The sequence below is a fragment of the Hippocampus bargibanti genome, linkage group LG09 (genome assembly GCF_051943395.1).
Source record: "Hippocampus bargibanti isolate YZ-2025 linkage group LG09, ASM5194339v1, whole genome shotgun sequence".
In the NCBI taxonomy this organism is placed as follows: Eukaryota; Metazoa; Chordata; class Actinopteri; order Syngnathiformes; family Syngnathidae; genus Hippocampus; species Hippocampus bargibanti.
The window spans coordinates 21,033,841-21,056,190 of NC_142742.1; the positions used below are offsets into that span (position 1 = coordinate 21,033,841).

At 43.0% G+C, this 22,350-nt stretch overlaps 1 protein-coding gene across 1 annotated transcript in view; it reads right to left on the bottom strand.

Moving 5' to 3' along the window:
* Positions 1–1,994: 1,994 nt before the first annotated feature.
* pdss2 (prenyl (decaprenyl) diphosphate synthase, subunit 2) overlaps positions 1,995–22,350 on the bottom strand; it is a 59,594-nt gene continuing 39,238 nt past the window's right edge. The window contains exons 4-8 of the mRNA XM_089004386.1: positions 21,778–21,852; positions 10,918–11,091; positions 9,345–9,476; positions 8,846–8,881; positions 1,995–3,244 (exon numbers count right to left, since the gene is read on the bottom strand). Coding sequence (XP_088860512.1) covers positions 3,089–3,244; positions 8,846–8,881; positions 9,345–9,476; positions 10,918–11,091; positions 21,778–21,852 — 573 coding nt within the window. The 3' untranslated portion in view covers positions 1,995–3,088. The remainder of the gene's footprint in view (positions 3,245–8,845; positions 8,882–9,344; positions 9,477–10,917; positions 11,092–21,777; positions 21,853–22,350) is intronic.

The window sequence follows — 22,350 nt, forward strand, 5'->3', positions numbered from 1 at the left end:
TCACTGTCATCTGCCTGTCTCTTTAATGTTTAAACTACCTCCCCTCACTGCTGCGTTATTGACCAATCACGTGGCTTTAACCGAAGACTGGGGGCGGGGAATAGAGGATAAAAAATAGTCGGCTGCCATTTTGTCTTATGGAGAACGGCCTAACTCTCTCTTTGTCTGTAACCCCCCGCCCCCTTTACTGCTGCGTTCTTGACCAATCACGTGCGGCTTTAAGACTGGGGGCAGGGAATAGAGGAAAAAAAAAAAATGTCCGCTCCCATTTCCTTGTTAGGAGAACGGGCAAGTTCCCAAACAACACATTGTGGCGCTCCATGTGTATCCCGAAAAATAGTTCGTATGCCAAGGTAGATTTGTCATAGATTTAACATTCGTAAGAGGTATCACTGTACTTATCAAGCGATTAATATATTTGAGAGAACGCGGCTATTTGGCTATGCCTGTCAATTCATAATGTTCCGGTAAGTGTGCTCAAGATCTGATTTATAACAAGACTGGATTCATGTGACACATGCACTTTACGCTGCATGACTTTAGATTTTGTATTTTTTTTTAAATAACAAGTTGACATTCATGCGGCTGGTATTTTTTCGGTCCAAAAATAATTTTTGAAGTCATGAGAAATTGCTTTACAATAATCTAGATTCAAAGGCAAGCAATTAGTCAACATCACTTTTTTTTTGTTGGGCCACATCTTTTCAGCCACAATCTTGACTTTTTAGTTTTGTTTTAATAAGTCCATGTTAGAAACCGGCAGTGACTGTATAGCATCACTGACCAGCTTTCATGCCCCCTACAGCACCTGATCTGAATGTTAATACAGTACAGTGAGAGCTTACCTTACGAACTTTTCGATTTACGAACATCAAATTTATGAAAATTAAACCTTGAAATACGCACTACTTTTCGCGATACAGACCCACCACGGCTGGCGGAGTGATCTTCGGATGTGGCGGTGTGATCTTCAGCAGAAGCACACGACCGAACAGCGCTCCAGTCGGCGCACCTTTCCACACCCCCTCGCTCTGAATTCACACGTCGATCTCCTCTGAGGAGCTTTTTGCAGATAATTTTACTATTAGGAAATGAATGTAAAATGATCCCCTAATAATCACTGTCGAGGAGGAGATAATTGAGAAACACGAACGAGATACACACTTTTCGCCTTACACACTCTATCTGGGAACCAATTAAGTCCGTAAGCCAAGGGCTCACTTAATTTATTGTTTTACCTTAATCATATTTTGATGTCAAAAATTTGTGCTCCTTTCGTGGATGTGTACAAATATAGACAATGGATCCTTCCCTGTCGCTTCACACCATGTTGCTCATTGAGCTATCTAGTTGGCTACCTAGCTAGCTATCTATTTGCTATATATTAGCTATCTAACAAGCTAGCAAGCTATCCATTAGTTATCCATTAGCTGGCCAGCAAACTTTCTATCTGAGTTATTCCGGGTTGAGTGAACGCTGGTGCATGTGACTGCCGCTGCTCACCCGCAGAAAAACTGATCCTGTGACTGTAAAGTGACCTTGAGAGTTTTGAAAAGCACTTATAAATGAAATTTATTATTATTATTATTATTATTATTATTATTATCATCATTATTATCAAGCGTTATCGCGTAGTTGTAAAAGTGACGAGTCGAGTAGTCTGCAAAAACCACAACTCACTTCCATTTATTGAATCCTCCATCACTTAACGACTGATGTATATTAAACCTCCCCCTCTTTCTGAAGAAATAAAAAGCATACCTAAACTGCAAAGAATAGCAAAATGTATTCTGACAGCTCTCAAACTTTGGCATTTCAAATCATTCCTTACAGAACAGTTGTCAAAGTCAGAGCCCGTAACTACAATGTGACCCACGGCAAAAGGGAAGTCTAACACCCAATGCCTTACAGGATTCATTTTCCAACTGTAATTTTTGCTGCAGATAACCATGGCAGCAACAACAACAACAAAGAGGTTTATTAACAAGTCGAGGGCAAGTTTTTAATTTTGTATTTATTTTTTTGCTCTATGCTGTTGCAACACATTCACAGATTAGCTCAGCAGTAGGTGAGACAGCACCCGGTCTGGTTGGTTGTTTACAGAAGTAAACAGTTCTGTTGTTCTCCCTTTGTTAGCCTTGGCACAAAAGGACCATTTGGGTTTTACCTTTAAAGGACAACCGACGCCTCCGAACGAGTTGTGTCCATAATGTGTAAAATCCCTTCAAATGACTTCTACTGAGCGTATTTTACAAATATTCCGCCACATATAGCTATATTTTACGTTTTAAGATTCGTGCTGAATATTCAGGAAGTCTTGTTTTTGATTTGGTGACGATACCTACCGTGACATCACGGGAGGTATTGTCACTGTCACGAGAGGTATTGTCACTGACCGAGAAAGCGACAGAGAATGCATTTTTGGGTACTTTGTTTGGTCTGAAAACTTCGTGTTGATCAGTGTTGATGGTGAAATTAGGAGGGAAACACGTAAATAACGCAATGGTGAATCGTTGTGTGTTGCACCAAGACTACTATTTGATACGAGCTGACACAAATTTCCAGCAGACAAATCAGCCCATATCCAACATAATGGGCCCCATATTGTGCATTTTCAGGGATGCTACATTTCAGTCCAGATGCCTCAAAATGACACGTAATACCTTCTTAAATCGATTGCAAACATTGATGCTTGCCTCTTCAGAACTATTTGAATCATATTCATAACTGGAATAACTGGAACAAGACAGCATCTTCTGGAACAAGAAAGCATCTTCTCCGAATCTGAAACCATTGCTTTGATTCTCGAGCAAAGCAAGACGTCTTAGCGTGACGTCACAAACAAGGGGGTGGGACCTTCTGAAACTTTGAAGTAATTTTTGGACATTAAGTAATTTTTATTGGTGTTTTTCATTTGACTAAAATATCAGCCTGCGTGTTTTGGGTATTTTAGATGCTATAAAACGTTTGGTGTCGGTTGTCCTTTAAATGACGTGTGTGTGTGTGTGTGTGTGTGTGTGTGTGTGTGTGTGTGTGTGTGTGTGTGTGTGCGTGTGTGCGTGCATGCACATATTCAAGTGAATCCTGGTCAAAATTTGGTGATGGCAGAGGCAATGTTTTCCAAAGCAGAACGAGCCTCGGATGAGGGGAAAGCCTGGATAGCCTCCAGAGCCCTGTTGCCATGGTAACAGCATAAATTGACCGCCAAGCTCATGCCTTTCTCTGACTTAACCGCTGCCAAAAGCTGTTGAGAGAGCAAACCATTGTTGTTTTTAGTAGTCATGTTTGTTGTTTGTAGCACTGTTTTTGCCGCTGGATACTCAACTGAAAAAACTTGAAACATATATGCATATGGTTTGGTCAAACATATATAAACATATATATATACACACAGACACACACACACACACACACACACACTGGAACCTCGGTTTTCGAACGTCTCACAGTTCGAACAAATCGGTGTTCGAACGCCAATACGACGCGTGAGTGCGTACGCGAGGGTGGGGTGCTGAGCGGCGTACGGGTGTATCGCTCTCTCCGTGACCAACTGTAGTCACTTGCGGACGTGCTGCGTTTTGCTCTAGCGTTTAATATAGGTATACGAAGAGTTTTAGCCCCCAATCATGCCTCCAAAGAAAGTACAGTGATACCTCGGTTCTCGAACATAATTCGTTCCAGGACCCTGTTCAAAAAGCGATTTGTTCGAACACCGAAACCATCTCTTGTACCATCCATTGTAGATTTCGCCATGCTGTATTCCCTAGCCAGATCAGACACTCGCACACCTCCTTCATATTTTGCGATTATTTCTCTCTTAAATGCAATAGTTGTACGCACTACTTTTTTTTGGTCATTTTTAGCAGCACTTACTTTCTTTGGAGGCATGATTAGGGGCTAAAACTATTCGTACACCTACACAGCATGGCGAAATCTACGATCAGTACGATATTAAAGTATAAGGAGGCTGTGAAATTTAGTGATGTGGTTGTGGGAGTGAGAGCAAGTGTCATTGGATAGATATATAAAGAGAAAAGAACATCCTGTAGCTGAGTCATCCGTAGCTGTCACGTTCCGAGCGAGAGTGACGGCAGCTGACTCGTCGGAACGTAGTGGAATGTTTGGGATCCCGGCGGCAGACGTACTAACCAAGCAGGATGTGTATTCACAAATAAAAGAAAACACAGCGAGTAAGAAGGCAGGGGTTGATCCGACGCTTACTATGCCAAAAAGCAAATGGCACACGAGGGTGCAAAATTACGCAATCCCAGAAGATGACATACATTTACGGGACGGAGGGAAAATACCTCGGACCGGATGCACTCGCGCATCGAAGGAAGACTCCAGGTACGGTGGCGAGGTGAGTCAATCATCCGGCATTGGCGAGGTGATCGCGAACCGTATAAATGCCCCATGTCCGTGATTAGAGAATTGACAGCAGGTGGAGGGCGGCCGGGAGAGGCAGCCCCGCCCCCCGCTGTCAACTCGCAAGTGACAGGAGCAAAGAGATCGTTTTGGTGTTCGAACAAATCGCTTTTCGAACAGGGTCCTGGAATGAATTATGGTCGAGAACCGAGGTATTATTGTGTAGAGCAGGGGTGTCAAACATACGGCATAAAACATATATATATATATATATATATATATATATATATATATATATATATATATATATATATATATATATTTATATATATATGCCGTATGTTTGACACCCCTGCTCTACACAATAATTGTGATGAGTGAGTTACAAAATTGTCAGGATAACACCAATTGTGTGTTTGAGTCAGAGTGACACCTGTGTCATTCTAACGGTTCTCGTGGGTGTCTTGGTCTTGGTGTTTTTTGACAATGTATTTTTATTGAGAGTGGATTCATACAATCCAACTTCGACCAGGAATTGATACATCTGCTCACTTATCTATTCGTTATCCAAGCCGCTTATCTGAGCCACTTACACTCACATACCTACATACAAAAGTTGTAGTACGCAGTATATTATTTGAAATGACTAAAAAAACATAAAATATGGGGGTCACGTGTATGTCCTGACGCAGGTCGCGTGAGCAGTGTAGTCTATCTGCGTAGTCTTTGGGCAGCAGGTGGGGTAGACTTTGAACTGGTTGCCCGGCAATTGCCGATCATACAGAGAGGAACAACCATTCATGCTTACAATTTCACTTATTTCCATTAACCTGCCAGGCATGTTTTTGTAATGTGGGAGGAAACCGGAAAAACCCATGCAGGCACGGGGAGAATATACAAAGCTCACACAGGAAGGCTGGGGCCCAGAATCGAACCCAGGATCTCTGTTTGGAGACATATATGTGCTGCTCCTGCTCACATGTATGGTATATAAATACAAATTAAAATAATTGTTAAATAAAAATAAAAAAACAATCAGACCCTCAACAATACAACAACAGCAATAATCCGACTGTCCTATCATACATATATCACTTAGATTAAAAAATAAAAAAAATGGATGCACACAGTACAGGTAACATCCGACTTACGACCGGCTCGACTTACGACCACCCATACTTACGACCACGACTTCCAGACCCTATTTTTAACATTTTAAGAGGGGGAGTTTGCAAGTCATTTCGCCTCCCAATCTCTATTCAACATTTTGAATGGATTTCGACTTACGACCCTTTGGATGTTACCTGTATTTATATTTCCTTCGTGATTTTCATAATGGAAGATGAACATACACAACACAGGTCAAATTAGCCCTGACCAACCTTTGCTCATCCACAGCCTGTTTGAACTTGATGCAGAGGCATTTCTTTTTGCTGTGGGTGTTTTATTTCATGAATTCAAGATGCGGAAAGCACTGTGGGCTGTTCTTCATCTTCCTCAATAAAAGTACTCAGATTCACCCTGGCACATGATCAATTGAGAAGAGATTCTTTTCACTTGCACGTCACAGCGTATAACTTGCAAACTGCAGTGTGCAATGTTGTGGATGCACTTAAATGTCGGCTTGTTACCAAAGAGCAACAATTCTTGATTAAATACATTTCCATTTCCTCCTCCCAACTTGGGACCTGTCTGCTGGCTCCTGGTCGATCACAATTGACTATTGTGCACCACTGCCTCAAAATCAGGGATGATTTGTGCTTCGCATACGAGGTAATTGAGTTGTCATCTGACTGGCTGCCCTGAATGTCAATCAAGCAACGGAATTGATGATGGGCTGACATAGTAAATGCTACTGTACATAGTGCCATTGTTTGAACGTCAGTGCCACCACCGCGGAGGCGTTTTCGACGCTTGAAATATAGAATCAATTTTAAAATTCTTCTTGATATATATTATTATTTCTGATATATATATTTATTTATGATAGTACCTATGCTTATCTGTGACTGTAAAGTGTCCTTGACAGCTTTGAAAGGCGCTTAAAATGAAATCTATTATTATTGTCACATGAACCATCCCAAGAGCCGAATCCAAATCGTGAGCCGCGGGTTGGCCACCCCTGTTCTATATAAAGCTGTATTAAATTGTGTTCCTTTTAGTGTAACACCATCTCGTGGATGCATAGCACAACCGCAGCCACTACTGTAGTTTCTATTTCATGCACCTTATGATGCAGCGCACCAGATATATTGTTTAAATATATATATATGTGTTTAAATAGTTAATTCATTGTAGGTGGCAATACGTCTGTGTAAGCTCTCAGTCGTACAGGAGTGGTCCATCGATGAGAAGGTTTCTTCAGCCGTCATCTGTACAAAAGTGAAGGTTTCGGACGTTTCGCCTCCTATCCAAGAGGCTTCGTCAGCGAACTAAAGTCTGACTGGTCGTATCGGCCCCATTTATATATCCCTAATGTCCAGACCTGGTGGCGCCGGACACAGCTATGATAGGTCCCTACTCTCAGGTTGGGGGGGGCGCGGGACCCCCCCCTTTGGCCCCACTGATTGTTCCTAAGGAACAATCCCCCAACCTGAGAGTAGGGACCTATCATAGCTGTGTCCGGCGCCACCAGGTCTGGACATTAGGGATATATAAATGGGGCCGATACGACCAGTCAGACTTTAGTTCGCTGACGAAGCCTCTTGGATAGGAGGCGAAACGTCCGAAACCTTCACTTTTGTACAGATGACGGCTGAAGAAACCTTCTCATCGATTCATTGTAGGTGCACTTTATAATCCAAAGCAGATTAATGTGCAGAAAATACCAAGGGGTATAAGGCAGAAAATACCTATCGTTTCCAGTAGGACTGAGCGATGAGTCGTAAACCATACTCCTATTCATGCAACAATAGGACACATTTCATAATAGTGATTTAACTTTAAAATATTAGCTTCCATATTATTGTGGTGGTAAACTGGCAGGTAATAGTGTCAAGTGTCTAATGCTGTTCATTACGGTAACTTAAAGTGGCCAAACATGACAAAGATTCTCTTACTCCACCACTGATTGATACAGCACATCACCAAGCGAGCAAATCACAATTGCCAATGAATGCAGTCCACACGCCTCATTCCCACTTCAAAATTAGCTGAACACTATTGTAGAATTACGGTCAGAATCGATTGTTACCTCACATTTCACCGCTGTTCTCCTTTTGGCTTTAGCGTTAAAAGTGCTCATGATAAAGTGCTTCTTTTGCTCTTGAACTTTGACCCCAGCTGTGAAGTCTTTGTTAAAAAAACTCCTATTGAGTTGGGTAATAGGAAATTGCACAATGGCATACGCATTAAAAAACTGACATACCATTGCAGATTCACTTGGCTATTTAATTTCACACTAGGTGACTGCAGGGATCCAATTGTTTGTACATACAAATTAAAAAGTCGATTTTCCATAATGGGGCGGCCAGGTAGTCAAGTGGTTAGCACGCCGGCTTCACAATGCGTCCCGCTCCAGCCCTCCTGTGTGGAGTTTGCATGTTCTCCCCCGGTCTGCGTGGGTTTTCTCCAGGTCCTCCGGTTTCTCCCACATTCCAAAAACATGCATGGCATGCAAATTGAACACTTGAAATTGTCCCTAGGTGTGAGTGTGAGAGTGACTGTTGTATGTCTTTGTGTGCCCTGCGATTGGCCGGCAACCAATTCAGGGTGTCCCCCGCCTTGTGCCCGAAGACACCTGGGATAGGCTCTAGCACCCCCCCGCGACCCTAATGAGGAATAAGCGGTACGGAAAATGGATGGATGAATGGATTTTCCATAATATTCCCCCTTTGAGGCCCCACCCTTTTATACCTATAATAATATCCACTGCTCTTCTCTTTGCAACGTGAGGATAGACACAGAAAAGGCACTTTTTCTCGGCTCTGCCTAATGAGGATAAGCATTATATGAAAAGAACGGGTAGATGGAAGAATATTGCCACTGTTGACATTCTTTGTTTGAGAAAGTTGGTTACTTTGGTTTAAACCACAGAAGACATTTTGTGAAATACTGTCCATGTGCTATTGGTGGATGGAGGAAGAACCATCTTTAAAACCAAGGTCATTCTGCTTCCTGTTGGACAAGCTAGCTAATGTCCGCCAAAAGGGTGATGTCACATGACTTTCTGCTTTCATGCAAACTCCGCATATAACTTCTCACTATGTGTCCTTTCCAACTGAAGGAGATTCTCCCACAATGCCAGTGTCTTCGAGCCTCAATGTCTCTTCCACAAATAGGCCTTAGTAACTAATCTATCCTGCTCTGGTTTCAGACAGGACTAAATAACTCCTGCAACACCCCCGACCTCCTATGAGTTCCCTACTTTCAAACCTTGCTCACTTTGAAATAAATTGCAGTGAAATGACGTCTCAAGACTATTTGGTGGCTTTTATCATCAAAAGATCATTGAGGAAGAAACACAGGCTACAGTGCTTACCTTGGAATAATCCAGCTGGTTTCTCATAGTTTTTGCCTAATGAAGAAAAAATAATGTGGATGTAAGGTCACATTTTTGTGTGACAGAAAAGAAGATCAGCGCACCATTGTGGTAATACAGGTAACATCCGACTTACGACCAGCTTGATTTACGACCACCCATACTTACGACCACGACCTCCAGACCCTATTTTTAAAATCTTAATTCTACGCCTGGCACCGCAGCGCACGAGCAGGCCGGCAACCTGTATGACAATTTTGGCCAGCTAGCCAGCATCACACTCTCACACAGCAATCGACCGTGCAATTAGCACCAGAGGGGAGGAGTTTGCGAGTCATTTAGCTGAGTCTCTATTCAACATTTTGAATGGATTTCAACTTACGACCATTTTGACTTACGACCCTTTGGTCGGAATGGAACTCGGTCGTAAGTCGGATGTTACCTGTATTAGAATAGAATTTGTTGCGGTTGCTGTACGTGTGCCAATGTCCTACATTACCTGCTGCAGTTGCTGCTGCCATCGCTCCGGGCCAACGACGTAACGGTGAAAAACCACAGGGGCGGCGCTGAAACTGAAGGACACCTGCTCTCCCACATTTCTCTTCATAAATGGCTGCAGGTCGGAGTTTAGCTGCATGAAGGAAAGTATGGCAATTTAACAAATCCAATGAATTAAACAATGCCTGGTTGCACCCCAGGTGACCCTCATTGAGACAAGCATGATGAACGTTCTTGTAACTAACACAGCATGCATGAGGCAAATCGTTCTTAAAATGACCCATTTCAATGCGAAACCATGCTGGGACCCCCTGTAGGAGCACAGACCAGCACACACAATGAGGGTTGAATATAAAAGTGCATTACTGGAAGTGAGCTCAGTAAAACTGAACAACTCAGGATTGGACCTAAAAATTGAAGAAAAAGAAATAAAACGAAAAGAAATCCAAGATCTGAGTTATTGAGACATCACTGCCACAAATGCCACTCCAGACCTTTTGACCTGTTTTTGATTTTTCTTTTTTTTTAATTTGGGACTGTACGGAAACCCTTAAAAAATTCCAAAGTTGATTGTCTCTGACTTACTACAGCCCATGATATTTATTCATTCATTTTCTGATCCAGTTACTCTCCCAAGGGTCACGGGGTGTGCAGTACCCTATCCTTACTCTCTTCGGGCCAACCAGTCATCGAGGGTCAATTTATTGGATTGGATGTACCTTTATTCATATCGCTGTGGAGAAATTTACACATCACAGCAGCAAAGTGATGAAAGGAAGAGGAAAGGAAAGAAAGAAGTAGAAAAACAAAATACTAGAGCATCTTGAAGTAAAAAAACACAAAAAAGTAAACAAATAATGACAACATAAAGACACAGAGAGTCATTCATTCTTCAGCACTTGCTGTACCCTCTTTGTGACATGAAGCAGTTCGAGATGAAAGAGGAGAGGATCAAAGCGTCCTTTTCAGCAGTGGATTAGGGACGTAATGGTGGAATTTGCATGTCTACTACAAGCTAAATGTTGAAAGCAAACACGCAGCTATAGTTTAGTAGTTGACGAAAAGAGATTGTCTCACATCTCCTGTCCCACATAAAGACGTTCTGGTTGCTGACCAACGGGTGGCGCTGTGGGCCCTGCCTGCAGCTGTACAGGTGTTGGTTATTCCAATCAGTAGCAGTTAAAAGGACTCCCGGCACGACCATTCGGGGTAGGGTCATTGTATGTTTGCTTTACCCTGTCAGATTTTGTTCCTGCTGACGTAATTTAATACAAATTGTCAATTACACCCTGCTACTCCCTCCGGCCTGCTTTTTTGGGATCCACCACCATCACCACCATGCAAACCGTGACAAATCCCAGCCGACTTTGGGCAGACGGCAGACTCCACTCGCCAGTCAGTTGCAGAGTACATACAAAGACAAACAACCATTCACACCCACACTGATCCCACACTTCTCATATACAGGTCAGGGAAGTGTACCACTACACCATCAGCGACCTTCCACTATGTTCTTGCTTCTGCGTTCATCTCCACATCCGTATTCCACTCATGACTAAAAATATTAAACTTACCTTGTGGCCTAACGACAGGTGTTTGCCATACTTGTAAGCAAGTTTTTGGGACTTTTTATCATGATGTGCCAGCTCCATGGCAGCTTGGCAGCTCTTGGCCAGAAGCGCCCCGTGAGATAGGAATGTCTGCTCCTCCCATGCTGTTGTGTCGACTTCGTTGGTGAGATTATTCTCCTGCAAAAAATGGGATGATGATGCCATGAATGTCGAGTTCTCTCCACACGTTCAGGGTTGAGTTCATTTCCAAGTACAACATTGTCCAGCACAATATACACATCCTCCTTGGTAATGACACTTTTTCGCGACATATTATCCACTTAATGATGTCAGTTTTTACGATCGGTTTGGATCGAGGGATTACTTTCAATAGATCGCAGCGATCGAGCTGCTCTGCTACTTACGACACCCTGACCCAGAATCGGGTCGTTTGCAGGTCATTTAGCACCGAGTTTTTGCTCGCATGCGGTGTAGGTAACAGGAGAGGGTGCACCCATCATCCGGGCGCACCCCAGCCCAGTGTCGAGCGGCATTCTGCGCGACGGGGAGACCTCCCCCCGCCGCTAACCTTGGCCATACCGTGGCCCCGCCGGCGCCACGGTATTATCGCGTCTAGGCGGGATTCTGGGTCAGGTCGTAGCATCATCTCGGCTCACCGAAACCCAGTTTCAGGCGGCATTCAACAGTTGCATTTCTCAGACGATAAATCACACCACTGAAAAAATTTATCACGAAAAAAAAAACCATTCACATTTTTACAGGGTTGGGGGAGATTTTACAAATACTGAGACACTGAACAGTAGAGCTCCGACTTGATCTTAGTTTTACTCCGTGGTGCTTTCTACTATAGGCCGGATCATCACTACACCATATATGGCTCTTTTGATGATTGCATATGGCTCATCAATAACACAAAATACATATTCTCGTTTTTTCATTTCCTGTTGGGGCTGCGGTTGGTGGAAAGCGCAATTTTGATTGGAGGATAGTGGCCGTCATGTTGAAACAGGTAAACGGCCCTTAAAATGAGCCTGACGAGTACACTTCATCTTGAATGCACCGGATGATTCGCATTTGAGGAGAGAAAAGGTTCTGATAATTTGCAATGCACAATACCATCGATGAAAAAGTCGAATGTCAGTGACATTTTAACAAGCCCCATGTTAATGTTAGCATCAATATACTTCTGCGAGAATTATATTTGCAGATAGCAAGTGTGGAAGCTTATGAGCCGTGTGCAGGCTAGCGAGCAGTAACTTCGCCTATGGACCCGGCAAGTTGAATTTCATTCCGATCGTTTGGCTGGATTTTTCACAAGGAACGGAAAACCATTCATGTTAACGGTGAGTACTATCACAAAGTTATTTTAAATAATACATTCTGACATTTTGTTGAAAAGTGGCCGCGCGTGCGTGCGTGTTTGCGTGTGTGTGCACGCGCGTGTGGCTCTCACTGAAAAACTTTTCTAAATATTTTACTTTTATGGCTCTCTTAGTCAAAAAGGTTCCCGACCCCTGGTCTAGTTCAATCAGCTATTTTATTATTTATCATTTTATTTTTGGTTTTATTGTTTTGTGTATTGTTTTTTGATTGTGAAGTCTCCTGAAAGGCGCTTGAAATTAAATGTATTATTATCTTTGTGACTGCTTTATTTCCTGTATATGATAGTTGTCCAGGTTGAAATGTAGCCACAAGGGGGCACAAGTCCAGTGTCTTATTGTGCCGGTCCCAAGCCCGGATAAATACAGAGGGTTGTGTCAGGAAGGGCATCCGACGTAAAAATGTTTGCCAAAACAAATATGCGAATCAAACCTCTGAATCCCATACCGGATCGGTCGAGGCCCGGGTTAACAACGGCCGCCATTGGTACTGTCGACCTTCAGGGTGCCAGTGGAAAATTGACTACTGTTGGTCGAAGAAGGAGAGGAGGGAGGTGTGCCCGGAGGAAAAGAGAGAAATGGAACGCCAAGAGTATAGAACTAAGAGTAGGAACTTTGAATGTAGGAACAATGACAGGTAAAGGTCGAGATCTGGTTGACATGACGCAGAGAAGGAAGGTAGACATACTGTGTGTCCAGGAGACCAGGTGGCAAAGGGAGCAAGGCTAGAAGCTTAGGGTCAGGGTTTAAGTTGTTCTATCATAGTGAAGACAGAAAGAGGAATGGAGTTGGGGTTATCTTAAAAGAGGAGTTTGTTAGGAATGTCTTAGAAGTAAAAAGAGTATCAGATAGAATGATGAGCTGGTGGAGAAGGAGAAATTTTGGTTGGACTTTGATGATACAGAACATCCCGAGAAGTGAGAGGGTTGTAATTGGTGGAGACATCAATGGACATGGTGGCGCAGGAAACAAAGATGATGAGGAGGTGATGGGCAGGTTTTGACTCCAGATGAGGAACGCTGAAGGACAGATGGTGGTTGACTTTGCTAAGAGAATGGAAATGGCTATTGTGAATACTTTCTTTCAGAAGAGACAGGAACATAGTGACCTATAAGAGTGGAGGCAGAAGTACACAGGGTAGACTACATTTTGTGTCAACGGCGCCATCTAAAGGAAATCAGTGACTGCATAGTAGTGGTTGGTGAGAGTGTAGCCAGACAGCATAGGTTGGTGGTGTGTAGGATGACGCTGGCAGTGAGGAAGATGAAGAAACCAAAGGCTGAAGTGAGGACAAAATGTTGGAAGTTGAAAAAGGAAGAGTGTTGCATGACATTTAGGAAGGAGGAAAGACAAGCACTGGGAGGGCAAGAGGTCCTTCCAGATGACTGGCAAACTACAGCGAACATAATCAGAGACACAGGTCGGAAAGTACTTGAAAGAGGTTAGCAAAGAAGAAGTGGGACACTGAGAGTACGGACGAGAGTAGACATCAGTACAAGGAGATGCAGCGCACGGTTAAAGTAAAGGTGGCAAAGGCCAAACAAGAGGCCTATGATGACTGGTATGCTCGGCTGGACAGCAAGGAAGGTGAGACTGATCTTTACAGGCTGGCGAGACAGAGCGACAAAGATGGTAAGGACCTGCAGCAGGTTCGGTTGATTAAGGATAGAGATGGCAATGTATTAACAGGTGCCAGTAGTGTGATGGCAAGATGGAAAGAGTACTTTGAAGAATTGATGATTGAGGAAAATGAGAAGGAACAAAGAGTAGAAGATGTGACTGTTGTTTGACCAAGACGTAGCAAACATTAGCAAGGATGAAGTGAGGAGTTTGCTGAAGAGGATGAAGGGGGGAAAGGCACTCGGGCCTGATGATTTACCAATCGAGGTATGGAAGTGTCTTGGAGTGGTGGCGGTGGTGTTCCTGACTGATTCAACAGGATCTTAGATGGTGAACAGATGCCTGAAGAATGGAGACAATGTGTACTTGTGCCCATTTTTAAGACCAAAGGAGATGTGTAGAGTTGTACTAACTACAGAGGAATAAAGTTGATGAGCCATACAATGAAACTCTGGGAAAGAGTAGTTGAAGCTAGACTAAGAGTGGAAGTGAACATTTGTGAGCAGCAGTATGGCATCATGCCAAAAAAAAGAGTACGACAGGTGCAGTGTTTGCTTAAGAATGCTGATAGAGAAGTACAGAGAAGGTCAGACGGAATTGCATTGTGTCTTTGTAGATCTGGAGAAAGCGTATGACAGGGTGCCCAGAGAAGAGCTGTGGCATTGCATGAGGAAGTCTGCAGTGACGGAAAAGTATGTCAGAGCGGTGCAAGACATGTATCATGCTGTAAGACAGTTGTGAAGTGTGCTGTCGGTATGACTGAGGAATTCAAGGTGGAGGTGGGACTCCACCAGGGGTCAGCTCTGAGCCCCTTCTTGTTTGCTATGGTGATGGACAGGTTGACAGACGGTATTAGACAAGAATTTCCTTGGACCATGATGTTTGCAGATGACATTGTGATCTGTAGCGAGAACAGGGAACAGGTGGCGGAGAAACTAGAGATGTGGAGATATGCCCTGGAAAGGAGAGGAATGAAGATCAGTCGCAGCAAGACGGAATATATGTGTGTGAATGAGAGGAATCCAAGTGCAAAGTGATGCTACAGGGATAAGAGATAAAGAAGGTGGAGGATTTTAAGTACTTGGGGTCAACTGTCCAGAGCAATGGAGAGTGTGGAAAACAGGTGAAGAAGCATGTCCAGGCAGGCTGGAGCGGCTGGAGAAAAATGTCAGGTGTGATGTGTGATAGAAGGGTTTCAGCTAAAATGAAAAGAAAAGTGTATAAAACAGTGGTGAGACCAGCCATGATGTTTGGACTGGAGACAGTGGCACTGAAGAAAAGATAGGAAGCAGAGCTGGAGGTAGCAGAGCTGCAGATGTTGAGGTTTTCTTTGGGAGTGACCAGGTTAGATAGGATCAGGAATGAGTACATTAGAGGGACAACTCATATTAGAGGCTTTGGAGAGAAAGTCAGAGAGGCCAGACTGAGATAGTTTGGACATGTCCAGAGAAGAGAGAGAGTGACTATATTGGGAGAAGGATGCTGAGCCTTGAACTGCCAGGCAGGAGACCGAGAGGAAGACCCAAGAGGAGGTTTATGGATGTGGTCAAAGAGGACATGAAGGTAGCTGGTGTGAGAGAAGAGGATGCACAAAACCGGGATAGATGGAGGACATTGATTCGCTGTGGCGACCCCTGGGGGGAAAAGCCGAAAGGAAAAGAAGAAGATAGTTGTCCAGGTTGAGCGCTTTGTTACAGCTTCAGCTGTTGTTAAAGCGCAATATAAATCAATATTTATTGCATTGTATTGTATCAGGCAGTACAGGTGGAAACAGTTCAAGCAATGAGCTGCTGATTAAAATGAATTAATACTTCTTCGGGAGTGGTGGTCGGGTGTTAGAGTGACTTTCCAAACATACCCCTTGCTGACGGCACTGAATGAATGAGTTCCAATTGGACGAAAATTCCAATTATATATGTTGATCTTTTTAGTTTAAAATGGCTTATTTGAACTAGAATCCAGCCAAAGGTAGAAGCAGTTTATAGCGCAGATTCCTGCTGTAAATCTATGCCACGTGATTTGCAAGCATGCCATCACTCAGTAGTTGCTATAAATACTACTACGACTATTACTACTACTACGACTACTACTACTACTACTACTACCACAACCACTACTTCCATTTCTTCATCGGGTCATGCGTTTGATCCCGGCACGGGCTTCCTGTGTGGAGTTGGCGTCGTGTTCTCTCAGGGCCTGCGTGGGTTTTCTCCGGGTGCTCTTGTTTCCTCCCACATTCCAAAAACGTGCATGGCAGCCCGATTGAACTCTCTAAATTGGCCCAAGGTGCAAATGCGGATGGTTGTTCGTCTTGGTGTGCTCGGCAATTGGCTGTCAACCGCCTACTGCTGAACACGGCTGGAATAGGCTCCAGTAACCCCCAAACCCTTGTGAGGTTAAAGCGAATCCAAAAATGGATAAATGGATGGATTTAATTATTTTGTGCCATTCTCCTGATTGACATTGTCAATGCTGTAGTATTTCTTTGTGTACCAGGCAATTGGATGGATTTCACTGATGAAGGTTCGAAGAGAGATTGCGCTTTAAACTCATTTTCAAGATTGTGTGCATATGTATCCTAAAACAAACAGTGCCGATATGATCTTTGATTTGACCTGATCAATGCTGTAATGGACCACACTTGTTAATTGCAATGTGGCAGCAAAATGGTCCCTATCAAAAATAAAAACAAGAAAAATAATGGGGCAGCCAGACTCATGGGTTGGCGGAACATGCCCGCCGGTTGAATTACTAAAATATGCTGGTACAAGTAACTAAATGATGAGATGCTTAAATGACAGCCGACGCCTCCGGACAAGTTGTGTCCATAATTTGTAAAATCACTTCAAATGACTTCTACTGAGCATATTTTACAAAGATTCTACCGCATATAGCTATATTTTACGTTTTAAGACTCACGCTGAATATTCAGGAAGTCTTGTTTTCGAGTTGATGACAATGCCTGACGTGACGTGACGTCACGTCTGGAACGCCCGTGACCGAGAAAGAGACACACAATGCATTTTGGGTACATTGTTTGGTCTGAAAACTTCGTGTTGATCCATGTTGATGGCGAAATTAGAAGGGAAACATAAATAATGCGATGGTGAATCGTGTGTTGCACCAAGACTACTAATTGATACTCGTTGACACAAATTCCCAGCAGACAAATCAGCCCATTTCCAACGGAGCTTGGGCGCCATCTTGTGCATTTTCTGGGACGCTACATTGGAGTCCTGACGGCTGGAATTGATATGGGAGGACTTCTTTAATCGATTGCAAACATTTATGCTTTCCTCTTCAGAACTATTTGAATCATATTCATAACTTGTTGAGTAACAAGAAAGCATATTGAGAAGACATTGTTTTGATTCTAGAATCTAGTGCAACGCAAAGACGTCCTGGCGTGACGTCACGAACAAGGGGGCGAGACCTTCTGAAACTCGCCATTTCCGAGGTCATTTTGAAGTAGTTTTGGGACACTTTAAGTCACAGGTGTCAAAGTCAAATCAAACTTGTTAAATTCCATGATGATTGCTAAAATCCGAGCCAAAATTTCATATTTTTGGATGTCAACCACAATACAAGTCATTATTCCTGACTTCAGATTTGAAAACGAGTTATTCATTAATTTGCTGTGTGCTCTATATGTAATATTTGAAGGGATTTAAACATTGTAATGGGTTCCCCAAATTCATAACGGCCCTCGAGAGGAAACCATAACTACAATGTGGCCCGCGGCAAAAAATGACTTTGACACCCCTGCTTTAAGTCATTTTTATTTGTGTTTTGCATTTGACTAAAAATATCAGCCTGCGTGTTTTGGGTATTTTAGATGCTACATTTTTCTGATGTCAGTTAGGAAAATGGTGTCGGTTGTCCTTTAACCCAAGGCAGCGAATGTCCACCCATCCATTTTCTGATCTGCTTTATACTCACAAGGGTTGAAGGGGTTACTCCAGCCTACCCCAGCCGTCTTCCGGTCGTAGGTGGGGGACAACCTCAACCGGTTACCAGCCAATCACGGGTCAGAGCGGAATTTGAACTCACGACCTCTGCACTGTGAGGTAAACAGCTATTTATTTCTTGTGCAAATAGCACAAGAAAGGAATATGGAAAGTGTGAGAGAGCTACCAATAAAATAAAATTAAAAAATATGACTCATGATAATTCAGATTGGCTGGTAATGGGAAATTCAATTAAAGTTCATTTAGAACCCTGCTGTCATGTTTATTTCTGTAAAATTTGATCAGAATAAAATACACTAAAGTCTCGTTATATCGATATCGGTTATATTGATAATACTGCTTATTACGATACCAATTTCATTTCCCGTGCACATTTCTAGTTTTTTTTATGTATAATTAGTTCCGTTTAGTACCATTCATGGTTATTACGATAATCCGGTTACTACGGTGCTCTTTTTCATCTCCCGCCGGCCATCTTGCTATGTTTATATCGATACACGCCATCAGTCGCGCCATCGGCCTCGCCATTGGTCGACTTGGTCACATGACTTGGTTCGTGACACGCCATTGGTCACGCCATTGGTCGACTTGGTCACGTGACTTTGTCGCGAGCAGACGCCATTTTCATTTTCAGACGGCAGCTCGTGTGTATCAGACGGCAGCTCATGTGTCTTCAACAATGGCGAAACGAAAGAATTGTGATCTCGGAACGAAGCACAGGGCAATCGTGGCTGTTGAGGAGAATCCAACACGGAGCAAATCCTCTATTGCAAAGGAATTCGACGTGCCGCAAAATATTTTATCAACGTGGTTGAAGAGTAAGGATAAAATAAAGACGGCATACGAAGCGCTGGACTTCGGACCTGGTTCAAAGAGGATGAGAAAGGCGGCGCGCCCTGATGTTGAGGACGCAGTGGATACCTGGATGAGGCAAGCGAGGAACCAGAACATCCCGGTATCAGGAGTGTGGCTGCAGACCAAGGCTGAAGCGCTTGCAAAAGAATTGGGCCCTGACGACTTTAAATGCCCCAAAGGCTGGTTAAATCGCTACAAGGAACGAAAGGTACAGCAAGTCCTGAAGAATGAATGACTCTATGTCTTTGTGTTGTGGTACATGTTTGTTTTTCCCAAGATGGCGGCGCGTGAACATGTGGCTCCCCTCTACTGGCAAATTTGTGTTTTCATGTTTACTGTACTGTATTACTGTATTAAAGTGTGTTAAAGTCATTATAAGTGCCTTGCATGATGGGTCCGAGAGGACATTACATAATGTCATCTGTGCTGTATGTCATGCATTATAGCATACAGCACTGTATTTGACAATAAAGATGACTTTGATTTTTGACTTTGGAAGGATCTGAAGCTACGCAAGATTACTGGAGAGGCCAAGAAAGTGGATCAGAACCAAGTTGACGACTGGCACAATGGCAGACTGCAAGAGCTGCTGAGGGATTACCACCCCGACGACGTATACAACGCTGACGAAACTGGTTTGTTTTACAAGCTGCAGCCAGAGAAATCATACGTCTACAAGGATGAGGATTGCCGCGGGGGTAAACGTTCAAAAGAAAGACTTACAATCACGCCGTGCGCTAACATGACGGGTACAGATAAATTATAACTTATTGTTACCGGGAAATCAAAAAAACCAAGGTGCTTCAGTGGCGTGAAGAGTTTGCCGATCACCTACAAAGCAAACAAAACCGCTTGGATGACGTCAGACATTTTAGGGGAAAGAGCTGCAATGGACTGTTTTGGATGCCATTAGAGCAATTTCCAAAGCGTGGAGCACGGTGTCCGAAAACACCATCAAGAACTGCTCCGTCACTGCAAATTTGAACATCCAGGGGGCAGTGACGGAAGCAGTGAGGAAACATCTGCAGCTAATGAAGAGGATGACGACAACATTCCTCTTGCAGTGTTGGGTGAAAAGCTAAAATTCGCCGACATTGCATCGTATGTTGCAGTCGACAAAGACATTCCGACATTCCAAAGCTCATCAGATGCGGATATCGCAGCAGAGGTGAAAGCCAAGTATGCCCCAGGAGATTCCCGTGATGATGATGATGAGGATGAAGAAGAACCGACTGAATGCCCACCTATAGCAACACCGACAAAAGCGTTGCTGCGGACATGCGATCTTTCTTTGAATCCGTAGAAAATGCATCCGTTTTTTTAGAAACGTTAAACAAGATGGAAGTGTTTATATTAAAATATAAAAATGGGAAGCAGAAGAAGATTGATGACTTTTTTAAATAGCATACATAATTGCAGTGTTATGTACATGTACTGTATATGAATGCAAGCGTTTTTTGCAACAATGTTTGTTGTTTTGTCTGCTGAAGCGTGATGATTTTGAAAATGACTGTACATTCCATACTGTGCATTAAAGGACAACCAACATCACTTTTTTTGTTTCTTTACTGACATCAGAAAAAGGTTTTATAGCATCTACAATACCCAAAACACGCAGTATGATAAATGCAAAACACCAATAAAAATGACTTCACGTCACGCCAAGACGTCTTGCATGGCTGGAGAATCCAAACAATGGCTTCAGATTTGGAAAATATGCTTTCTTGTTACACATCCATTCATGGATAGGATTCAAATACAGAAGAGAAAGAGTAAAGCATACATGTTTGCAATCGATTAAAGATTTACTGTACTGTAAACTGTATCCTATCGAGCCTGGGTGCCCTCTACTGGCGGCTTTCGGATGCAACACGGTTCTCAGACAAAACATGCATACATAATTTACAGTAAGATGTAAGCGTTGGCAGTTTCCCTGTTGCAGTGTTACTGTATGTACATGCCCACTACTGTATATGGATGCAATCGTTTTTGCAACAATGTTTAGTTTTCATTCCATACTGTATTAAAGATCCCCCAGTCACATAACCAGCTTCCATGTTTATCCTGTCGACGCAAGCACAATTTAAAAACTAGCGATTGGCCGAGACTGTTGATAGCTCACAGCTTTCATTACTACTGGTCGGTCTTTTTAATAACAAAACGTAGCCGTTATCACATCCAGATACAAACAAGAGCTGTTGTTACGTCACAGCTGCGCGCCGGCATTCTATTCAGGCACTCTCTCGAACTGTCACGTAACCAGCTGGCGTGTTGATCCTGTTGACGCGAGCACATTAAAAAAGAACTAGCAGCATACAGTATTGTTGTTTGACACCAATTAAACCATGGATTTAATAGAAGAATTGTGATATCCGAACAACGTACAAGGCAATCGTGGCTGTGGAGGACTATCTAACAAGCAAATCCTTCATCGCGAAAGAGTTTGACGTGCGGCATCAACGTAAGTTATGTAAACATTGCAGTTTTGTTTTTTCATCCATGTACAGTATTTAATTGTGTTGCATCCAGATATTTTTATTGCTTGCAACAATCACTGTTTTTCATATGATTGTACATGCTGGAGTTCGTGGCTTCGTGTGAATAGAACTTGAGGATTTAGCATTGGTTGGTTGCATTTTTGAAAGGAAATAGTCATTAAAAAAGTGTAAAGACGTTTTTATTTTATGCACAACTTTATTTTTCACTTCACTACTGTACAAAAAACATGTTAGATACGCAATCCATGAACCCAATGATAAAAATTACATGCCATAACAAAGATCCCCCATTTACGTATCCCCCCCCCCTCTTTAATGCAGTTCGGTGCAGGATCGGATATATCGATAGTCCGGTTATATCGACATTTTTTCCGACTCCCGAGAATATCGATATAACAAGACTTTACTGTATAATTTATTGTGCTGTTGTGGCTTTTCACATGCAGCCCCCTGGGATTCAAAAAAATCTTTTAGATTTGGATTTTATGTCCTTTTATGTCCTACTATTTTCAACAATTAACTACAGTATTACGTGTGGTTTACCTCTGTGCTGTTGGAATTTTCACAGTAGATTCCTTGAACTAAATCACCGATGGCACTGGAAATCAGTTCAAGAACCTGCCAAACAGACAAAAACACAAAGTAGACATTAAGGTCGGCTCTTTCAGCATAACAGTGGCCGTCAGTGTCCTGCATCATGTTTGAGAGAAGACTCATGATTAAAAATGGCATCGAAACAGATGGAAGAATTGAAAGTTGATTACACATCATTTTTAATGACCGGAATAACAGGTAAGATCTACACCGTTGTCATCACGTCCTGCTGAAGTAGGTGCTGAACCGATGAGTGTCTGTGCCACTAGAAATTATTCCTGCTGATGAGACACGAACTCTTGATCCAAATAAGATAAATATTGTAATCAATTGATCTTTTCACAAGGGTAGCACAGAGCGCCCGGGAGCTGGGGGGGGGGGGGGGGGGGGGGGGGGCATTGGAGGTTGGGCCCTCTCTCGCCTTTGACTGACTTCTGTGTGTATGACTGCAGTTACCATTGTCCTCTTACAGGGGGCATGCACGACTACCTTTTAGCTTGCAGAGATGCTACCAATTGAGAA